This window comes from Euphorbia lathyris, chromosome 5, assembly GCF_963576675.1.
Source record: "Euphorbia lathyris chromosome 5, ddEupLath1.1, whole genome shotgun sequence".
Classification (NCBI taxonomy): domain Eukaryota; kingdom Viridiplantae; phylum Streptophyta; class Magnoliopsida; order Malpighiales; family Euphorbiaceae; genus Euphorbia; species Euphorbia lathyris.
This window is the reverse complement of record NC_088914.1, coordinates 28,213,489-28,223,512: the sequence shown is the minus strand read 5'-3', so window position 1 is coordinate 28,223,512 and position 10,024 is coordinate 28,213,489. Positions and strand designations below refer to the sequence as shown.

At 35.1% G+C, this 10,024-nt stretch overlaps 2 protein-coding genes across 4 annotated transcripts; one reads left to right on the top strand and one right to left on the bottom strand.

Annotated features, from left to right (window-relative positions):
* The first annotated feature begins 1,124 nt into the window (after nt 1-1,124).
* LOC136230244 (uncharacterized) lies at nt 1,125-4,161 on the top strand. The gene is made up of 5 exons (XM_066019252.1): nt 1,125-1,282; nt 1,750-1,872; nt 1,991-2,088; nt 2,791-3,107; nt 3,465-4,161. The coding sequence occupies exons 2-5, from the start codon at nt 1,864-1,866 to the stop codon at nt 3,866-3,868; spliced, it is 828 nt and encodes a 275-aa protein (XP_065875324.1). The 5' UTR covers nt 1,125-1,282; nt 1,750-1,863; the 3' UTR covers nt 3,869-4,161.
* Nucleotides 4,162-4,883: 722 nt separating this feature from the next.
* LOC136229790 (thiamine-repressible mitochondrial transport protein THI74) lies at nt 4,884-9,592 on the bottom strand. 3 transcript variants are annotated; one of them, XM_066018679.1, is made up of 5 exons: nt 9,438-9,592; nt 9,096-9,313; nt 7,113-7,823; nt 6,593-7,013; nt 4,884-5,610 (listed from the first exon to the last, which is right to left on the bottom strand). In XM_066018679.1, the coding sequence occupies exons 3-5, from the start codon at nt 7,668-7,670 to the stop codon at nt 5,276-5,278; spliced, it is 1,314 nt and encodes a 437-aa protein (XP_065874751.1). In that variant the 5' UTR covers nt 7,671-7,823; nt 9,096-9,313; nt 9,438-9,592; the 3' UTR covers nt 4,884-5,275. The 3 variants fall into 3 exon arrangements, with proteins under 3 accessions (XP_065874751.1, XP_065874752.1, XP_065874750.1); XM_066018680.1 differs by having other exon boundaries at nt 9,096-9,167; XM_066018678.1 differs by lacking the exon at nt 9,096-9,313.
* Nucleotides 9,593-10,024: the final 432 nt, after the last annotated feature.

The window sequence follows — 10,024 nt, the reverse complement described above, 5'->3', positions numbered from 1 at the left end:
AGGATTGGGGTTAGCTTCCCTAGGCTAATTCCTGGGTAGTTTGTTGTTATTCGTTTTTCTTTTCCTTTTCTACCAAAAAAAAAAAAAAAAGTTATAAAAAATGAAAATGTATTAAAATTACTAAAAAGTACAAATCATTGAATTTTGCAAAAATAAATAAATCATTCACCTTTAATTAAAATTCTATAAAAAAAACAATTGATTATCTTCAAACTTATTTAATTTGATTTGAATTATTAATAAAATATATATATATATTAATTTCAAATATGCATAATATAAAAAAAATTATAGCATGACATAAAATTACTTCAAAATAAAATGTCAATTTATTTAAATTATATAAAAGTTTCATATTCCGTGTATCACACGAGTTTTCGACTAGTTTTAGTTAATTTCGTAGTTTAAATCTTATAAAGAAAATTGGCTTAATGCATATATACACACCTAAACTTGGCAAGTTTTGCCTAATGACAACCTATCACACACTTATAGTTGCCTTTAAAAACTTATCGCATACCTAGCTTTAAAAACCTATCAGACACTTATAGTTGGCTCATTCAGATCTCTTACACAAAATCGTTGATTTGTCGTCTTTAACGGATGAGTGGCATACCAAACGAATTTCCGCGCTTTTTTTCTATAACACACATACCATCATGTTCGTTAAAGACGAAAGATCAACGATTTTATGTGTATGAAGTCCAAATGAGCCAACTATAAGTGTAATAGATTTTTAAAGCCAACTATAGGTTGTGCAATAGGTTTTTAAAGCTAACTATAGATGTATGATAGATTATTTTAAAAGTTTAGAGTGTCAATAGGTAAACGTATATAGTTCAAGGGTGTAAATATGCATTAAGCCAAAGAAAATGAGTAGTTTGAATTAAATTAAAATATAATAAATACGTCACACATCATGAATGATAAATATGTCATGAGATAAATAATTAGAAAGAGTAGATTTTCTTGATATAGATTAAAACAAGTTAAACGTTGAAATTTTGGTAAATACAAATATTAAATAGCCGAACGCGGAATAGAGGCAGCATAGGAGACACGTGGTGAAAAACAATTGGATGGCAAGTTCTAGAAGGTCATAGAAACGAACACAAAACTTGTTCGCGCCTCCCGAATTGTTGCGGAGAGGTTAACTTAGGGCCCACACCACATCCTCATATTCCTCAACTATAAAACCAAACAAATTGTTCAACGTATTTTGTTTCCACCGTCTAAACAATTTCTGAAGCTCGGCCATTGTACGTTCTTCTTCTTCTTCAAGGTGCGTCTTCTGCATATCGTTTATTCGTTTTAGTTTATGATGATATTTGGAACATTTTCAATTTTTACTTTCTTAGATTAATCGATGGAGATTAAAAAATTATCTCCTACTTATTTTTTTGACTTCTGAAATTTAGCAAGTGAGGGAGATCCTGGTCTTTCATAGCAGTCTGATTTTGAATTTTCTTTGAATGTTGAGGGTTTTAACAAATTTCGAGGTGTTTCCTTTCGGATTTTTATGGAATTACGTTGGATCTGTATGTGTAGCATCGTTTTTTTTTCTTCTGCATTGTGTAATTTTAACTTTGTTATCTTAGTCCTGATTTTAGGTTTTTTTTTTTTTTTTTTTTTTTGTGGGTGATGAGTTAATTTTCTTGCGCCAATCTGTGTCCAGATGGTTCTGTTCCCCCCGTCCATATCCTTCTGAAGTTGCTCTATGTTTGCTTATTTGAAATTTGTGATGTGCAGGCGAGATCTTAATCCGGTTAATTTTGAGTTAGAGAGGCGATCTGCGTTGCTGGTAGAATTATTGTGGAGCTTGAGGACTTGTTGCTAAATTTTATTCCGTGAGCAGCGAGAGAAATGGCTGAGGTGTGAAATTCTGTTTCTCCACATATTTGTCATAGGTGTTATAATCTCCACATATTTGTGGCAGTTCCCCTGAAATATTTAATGCTGAGATTATCTCATGAATTTGAATTGGTGGCAGGAGGGTCACAAGGTTATCTTGAATGTATATGATCTCAGTCAAGGCATGGCACGCCAGCTATCAACATCCTTTCTGGGGAAAGCTATTGAGGGCATTTGGTGAGTTTCAGTGCTGGGACTTGAAGCTACTTCCGACTTGTTACTTTGCTGTTGTAATTCCTTGATGCATTGGGTGGTGGAATTTCGAATCGGTAGACTTAATTTTGAAAAACTTCATATTTGTCCTAGTTTTGCAATTGAAAATCTTTAATGTCTTTATATGTGTTGCCTACTGGTGGTCCTTTTTCTGGACGATGATATTTTGTATTTGTTGGAGACTTGGAGTTGGGTGGTCTGATTTTGAATATGCTCTTGTATCATTGTTAACAGATATGATGGTGCTATCTTTCCCTACTCCCCCCCCCCCCCCCCCCCCCCCCCGCCCATTTGATGAGAACGTGCTGCTTGTTATTGTTATTGTTGCCAGTTCAATTGACATCTTATTTGGTTTAGTTGATTAGATGGAGTATGAGCTTGGTTTAGTCCCATAATCTTTTATATTGTAATTGATGAGAATGTTCGTCTTCTTGTTGTAATATCTCAATTAAATTGACATGACATCTCATATACTTTGCCATATGATGACGAACTTGAGGCATTGTCTGATAGTATACAGATGGGAATAACCAATAACTTTATAGGTTGGGTTATAGACTATATATGATGTTCCTACTGCTGTTATGCTTTTAGGTTATTACTTGTAGAAGCCTCAACTGGTAAGGTTTTTTTTCTCTCTGTAATTTATCTGTGTTTGTGTTTTAGGCACACAGGAGTGGTGGTATATGGTAATGAATACTATTTTGGGGGAGGCATACAGCATGACCCTGCCGGAAGAACTCCATATGGAATACCAGTTAAAGTGGTAGATTTGGGCATCACACATGTAACACAGGACGTATTTGAAACGTATTTGCAGGAAATTAGCCCCCGCTATACAGCTGAGACATACAGTTTGCTTACTCATAACTGTAACAACTTCACCGACGAGGTTGCTCAATTTTTGGTGGGTGTATCCATTCCAGACTACATTCTTCAGCTCCCTAACGAAGTTATGAGCAGTCCTATGGGTGCTCTTATAAGTGAGTTACCAACTACTTTTGAGTACATAGCTTTTTAATGTTGTTGTTATAGTGTTCTCTTTATAGTTTCTTCCAATATTTGTAATGCCTAGCCTTGGTTGTATTTGTTGCAGCTGACCATTGACATTTAATTGTTTCTTAAGTATTTAAGGTCAAACTGAATAATTATTACTGCGCGTCTTCTTGTTGAAAATAATCATATTGGACTGTTTCCTGACTTAGTGATGCATGATGGAAGTTAAATATGTTATCAAATTCTGAACTTGTCATTTGCTCTGGTTGATTTAATGATTTTGCATATATATATTATAACCAGTTTATTTGATCGACTGATCTGTCCCGATTTTTGCATTTTAGTGCCCATGATCCAGAATCTGGAAATGACATTGCGAGCAGGAGCTGTCCCACAAGTTCCACAATTCAGGCCTTCAACTATAACAAATCCTTCATCAGTTTCAGCACAAACTGCTGTAAATGAATCATCAGGTAAAAGCAGTAGCCCATCAACCAATACAACTGTTAGAGAAGCAAATTCTAAGGATTCAACAGCAATACCATCTTCTGTCAAGCCTTCAGAAGCTGTGGTAGCTAACAGGGTGGCTGGAGATCCACTTGGGGATGCTCGGAGCAAGGTGCAGGAGGAGATCAGCCGCGAATTTTCTGCCCTTATGGCTACTGGTACATTGCGTGCCAGTGAGGCTGCGGCTCTTGCTACAAGGAAAGTGATGCAAAGATATGGGGGTTTGAACGTTGCAGTGTAACAGAATTGATATTTTTTTCAAATTGTTATTTATTAGATAGTACACTTTGTAACTGGATTTTAGTTGAATCTTCATTCAAGAGATTCTTGACCATTGTGCAAGAGATTCTTGACCAATGTGCTATATCTCACTTGATATGTAGGAAAACAAAACTCGGACATTACCCTTCACTGCAGCATTTAAGAATGTATTATTTTTTATCAAGTATTTTTCTGCTTGAGCTTTTGATCTAAACATTTGTCTCTTTTCTTGTTATGAAATAGAAACATATTGATTAATGAAAAATTCTACTACACTCCTTGTATAATAACATCCTACCAATGAATTGGTGCCATTTGTGCACTTGTATTTTTAACGTCAATTATAGTTATGCATCCGTTCTTTCATTGGTTGAGTGTGTTACATCAAAATTATATAGTAGAAAGTCTCTTTGATTTATTGACACGAATGGTAGAAATTGAAATTGTTGTGGTCGAGTTGATGTAGTTAGACTGGAACAGCTATATTGGTTCCTATAATTGTCTAAAAGAAACAAGTTGTATTTTGGTTCTGGTAACTGCCTATAAGAAATAAGTTCGGTTAAAAACTGTCTATAAGAAATAAGTTTGGTATTTAACTTTTAACGTATGAAATTTTAAGCAAGATCAATTTCAGTTCTATGTTATCAAACCAGTTTGATATTTAGTTGTCATATTAGATATTTCAAACAAATTTGTTAATAAATATGTTTTTTTGTTGGTTGTTTGTAATTGTATTAATAACATATTAAAATCATTAAACATTTTAGACACTTTGACAAAAAAAATTGTAATTAATTTATATGGCAAACATAACATTTTAACACATTAAATATCTTAAACATAATTAATATTTAGAAGGTTTGATGTAACAATTATGTTGTCTTTGGATGGATTGTCATTAAATTATGATAAAATTGGTAATAGATTATGAAATACTTTATTGTGTTTAAGATGAAATAATATCTTATTTGGTTTGAGTGTAAAGAATGACAAAATTGTATACAAAAGTGTTGAATAAATAAACGGTTACCAATTGTTGAATGTGTTATTTCTTCAGACACTGCCCTCTGCTTTGCTACAGTTCATGATACTGAAACTTTCTCTATGAAAAGAAAAAGTAAAAGACAAAATGTAATGCTTTCTACATAGAGCGAGTTCATCTAATCCCTTGAATGCTTCATGGGCGTGCATTCTATCAAGAAGCTGAGCTTAAAGAGTCGGAATTCTGTATCATTTTTCAACAGTTCCTGTGTGCATTCTATCAAAAAGCTGCACTAAAAGAATCAGAATTCTGTAACATTTTTCAAAAGTTCCTGTGGAGGCCCGTATACGGTATACCGTATATTTTTCTAATATCTACAGACCCAGCAAAACCAGCCAAATAATGCTAGGAAATGTTAGCTGCACTTTGAGATGGTGACAAGTGATCTTGATGAGATGAGCTGATGTTTTCACTTTCTGATTCCACACCTGCTTCTTTTAATAGAACACTTGCTTCTTTTGGTTGGTTAAAAGCATCAGAAGGTATGTTAATTCCAGCAAATCCAATCATCACAGCTAAGGCTCCAAGGTAGCCCGTAATGTTAGGGGCGTGCCCTGTCAAAGTATCCACAATTGCTGCCAAGGGAACCTGAATAGTTAGACCAGCCGTTGCAACTGTAGTTGTTGTCAAAAGGACAGCCTTTGCCCATAAATAGTCGCTAAGCACGTTGTCTAACAGACCTGTTCAGATGGGAAAAATTAACAAAAAAGAAAAAAAAACAGTTGGATGTCAGTTGCCAGGAAGTACACATTCTTCAAATCCACTAAACATCAACCAGCATTTTCTAGTTTTCGTTTTTCATTTTCGATAAATGATTGAAAATTGAGAATGATGTATCCCCTCGAGGTAAAAAAGATGACATGTTCAGAATGTGCTGGTATTAATGACACTTAACTATGAACAAACCATCAACATCTTTTATACCAGTTTTGTAATAATTTGCTATGCATATCATATGCAGGATATCATCATTTCTTAAAAGGAAGATAGCTCCAATCAAACAATGATGACCTGATCAAAAGGATTCCATGACGGACTTTCTATCACTGTCCTGGGTGTAAATAACCTATCTGCATCATCTCATTTTCCAACTATATCACAAGTTTACAACGATTACGAACCACAAACGATATAATCACAGACAAATGCAATACAGTTGTATGGAGGAAGACAAGAAATCACTGGTATCCTTGATGCAATAATCAATGATGAAAATGAGGATAAAAATTAACTGCAACGATTTAAAAAGCTGGCCAAAACACAGGACATTTCTACAAACAAACATGCTTAGAGTAACTCCTTGGAATCAGAAATGTTCTATCACAAAGTAGGCTTTCAAAATGTAAAGATTGTGTTTCAGCCATGAACTTATACCTGAAACGAATGAATCATAGCAAATACAAGTGTTGCTGGGTTTTGTTTTTATTCAAACTCAACTTCTATTCAAATAGTAAAAAGGAAATTGAAATGGCCTATACCATCGATAACACATTCCTACAGCCTATGATGTCAATAATGCAATTAAATGTTCAAAGAGAGTTAAGGGAAGTGCAGAGGGACCTCATGGTATCATTACAAGATTCAGGGAACAGACAACAGGACAGAACAAGTATAATGCAGCAGAATTTTCAAATATAACACAGTAACGGTTATAGTACAAACCTTTGCCAACAATTAGACCAAACTGCTCTCCAGTGAGTATGTTGAAAGGCTCTAACATGGTGAAATGCAGTATAACGGCAACTGGGAGGAAAATGAAGATGTTGAAAAGCCCTAGAAATCCAAGAAACTGCGCCGTGCTGACATGGCCACTTTTTCCATCATCATCAGGCAATTTCAAGCGAATAAGTGTAATATATATGGCATAGAATCCTGCTGATACGAGAGAAAGAAAGTCTCCAAGAAGAGGGCTAGAAGCAACTGCACTTAGACCGGTTTCTGAATCACCCAAGCTGACAATAATAGTTCCAGCCATGCAGAGAAGAACACTAACAAGCTTCAGCCAAGTAAACTTTTCACCCAAGAATGCCAGAGAAACCAAAAAGGTGAACAGGCTGGATGAAGTGCTCAATATGGTATTTGACTGCAGAAAATAGGGAAAAGAAAAGGAAGGATAAGCTAATTGCACCAACTAAACAATTGAGACATGATAACACATGATACAAATTAGATCAATGTTTACCGTCACGGTAGTATACTTCAATGATAGATTAAAGGTCAGCTGAGCCAAAAACCAAAATGGGCATATCACCAGGCTGACCCTGGCAACTCTAGAACGTGTCCATCGCCCTTTCTCATCGATGCCTTTACTAGTTTTTTCTACATGTAATATCCTTTCAAGCACATCTGGAATAGGTTTCACTGGTAAACTAACATCATCAGCATCAGGATTAATTTTCCCATCTTCAACGAGGAGAGATGGATTCAATTGATCAGATTTTGCACTTAAATCACACTCTTCAAGAAGAATAGCTTGCTCTGATTCCCCCAATTCTCGCAAATGGCTACCATTCCTCTTTCTCCAAAAGAATAAGCTTTCATAATAATCCTCCAAATAACGCCCAACTTCAACCAATGGAATGTATACCACAAACAATGAATTGCAAATGTATGTAATGAGAAATGGCGAAACACCAGCATCTACAACAGATTGAACCACAAAACTAGCAGCTATCCATATTGTGGCTACTGCGAATATGTACATCAATCCTACAATCCATCTCCAGGTGTTCTTTTGCATATTTTCAGGATTCAATATTGATTGAAACGCCTCTTGAATCCTCCAAGGAAGCTCAAATATGCATATCACTCCAAATTTAGCATACACCTATATCTTTTAAACTCTTCAATAAGGAAACATAAGCACAACCCATTTCACAGTTTACACCGAAGCCTGACAATAAAAAACAAATCAAAATAGAACAAATTCGAAAGCAGTAGAAGAATTTTCTATATGAACCCTATACAAAGGTGATGACATTGCAACCTTTAGGAAGTTATCGAGTTGGAAATTCAGATATACAAACACAGAAATTGCTTATTTATTTACATCTTAATTTGCAATAGTGCGTGGACAATCAAGTTCAATAAAAAAACTCAGTTCCTATCTAGGGAGTGCACACTCAAAAGGAGTATCAGCAAAACCTTTCATCTCTCAATTCCAACATCTTGATCAACAATTAATTGCAAGGATTCTATTAGTTTAGAGGGGCACTTATTGGGCAGGATGAGTAAATATTCGGTCTCTTTGCCATTACAAAGTTTTTGGTCAGATCATATTAATGTGGCATTGAGATTCAGGTAAAGTTAGCAGAATGCAGTCTAGCTTATCTTAATATCAATTGAATGAAATAAGATGATAACAGATGGGAGCAGGTACCCTAAGCTAAAAATTGGCAACGAGTCAACAAATCGCCTAATGAATCAAAAATTGATAACAACAAATAGAAATCCCATATTTCTCAAAGGAATCCATTTTATCTGCATAATTGGATCAAATGGAAAACAACAAACAACTGTGCTAGTAGGTGACAATAAACCAATTCTGTTAGAATCGGACATCAAACCGAATTTATAGTTGGGTTATAGGTCACTTGGTTCAACCAAATGACTCCGGTTGGTCGGACAAGATGAGGTAATAAATAAATAAATAATGCAGAGTAAATATCATCAATTAGTTTTGCTACTAATTATAAAATCCTTAATAAAAGCATCCAAAAGATAAACTAGAATAAGCAAAAACAAACTTCATCTGATTATGACCCTATAAATTTTTTGTGAGCCATCTCGAGTAAAATGCAAAATTGCATATAGGAACAGATTCTATTTAGTTACACAGAAATAGAAAAATGACCAGAAACTGTAATTCAGGGTCTGACATGAAAATGCAATATGAAAAACCATAACAAAAATTAATTTTGCATTGTGTCCAGCTCCTCAGAAATTCAGTTCCCAAATATTATATTCTTGATTAAAACATCTCCACCAACATTTTTTTTTTTATGAACATCTCCACCAACTTGAACACCCACAATATACAAAAACAGTAGCGAACACAGTATAATTAAAAGTTAAAACACAGTAGATAATAGTTATTTTATTTTTCAATGTCAAAATAACTACCGAAGAAATGAGAAAAGGAATGGAAGGAGGAGAAGAGGCGAACCTGAAATTAAAGAGCAAAGGGATGAAGGAAAGGGATGAACCGAAAATCCAAGGCATTGGAAATCCAGGCCGGCTTAGAGAAGCACAGGCGCCGGCGATTGAAGAGCAAGAGAAGAAGGAGAAGATTTTATAATGATAGACCATATCAAGCAGTAAATCACCATAAATCAAGCAGTAAATCACCATATAAGCTTACTATACTAAGATTTCCAATGTTAACTGTTGTAAATACCATATCATTAGAAATTCACCATATCATAAATCAAGCAGTAAATCACCATAAATCACCGTACCATAGCAGAAATTCACCATATCATTTAATTAGAAATGAATTTCGACAAACCTGTGAAGTGGCGGAGGCGCTGAAGTGGTGGAGGCGGAGGCGGAGGCGGAGGCGTTGGGTCGGAAGGAAGGAAGCGCCGGATTCGCTGGGTGGGAAGGAAGGAGGCGGAGTCGCTGGGTGAAGGAGGCGGAGTCGATTTTGGGGGAGAAAAGGAAAGAAACGAACAGCACAGCAGCAAAAACTATTCTAATTTTATTTTTGGCTTAATACATCATTGCCCCTGAACTTGTTCAAAAAGCTTGATTGGCCCCTGAACTTTCAAAGTATCCCGATAGCCTCTGAACTGGCATAAAATGTTCAGTTAGCCCCCTGAACTTGCGTAAAATGTAATCAATTAATCACTCGGTCGCAAAAAAGTAAGTTAAATGCGGAAGATGTATTATACGAGTCTTAAAAAAAAGTAAAACGACCAAAATCGGGGTATGCAGTTCTAATATTAGAGAAGACAAGTTGTATAGTTGAGCAAATAATAACGTCATTTTTAATTTGTTTTTTAATTATGTAATAACATTCTAAGATTCGTGGAATACATCTTCCGCATTTAACTTACTTTGTTGCAACCGAGTGATCAATTGATTACATTTTAC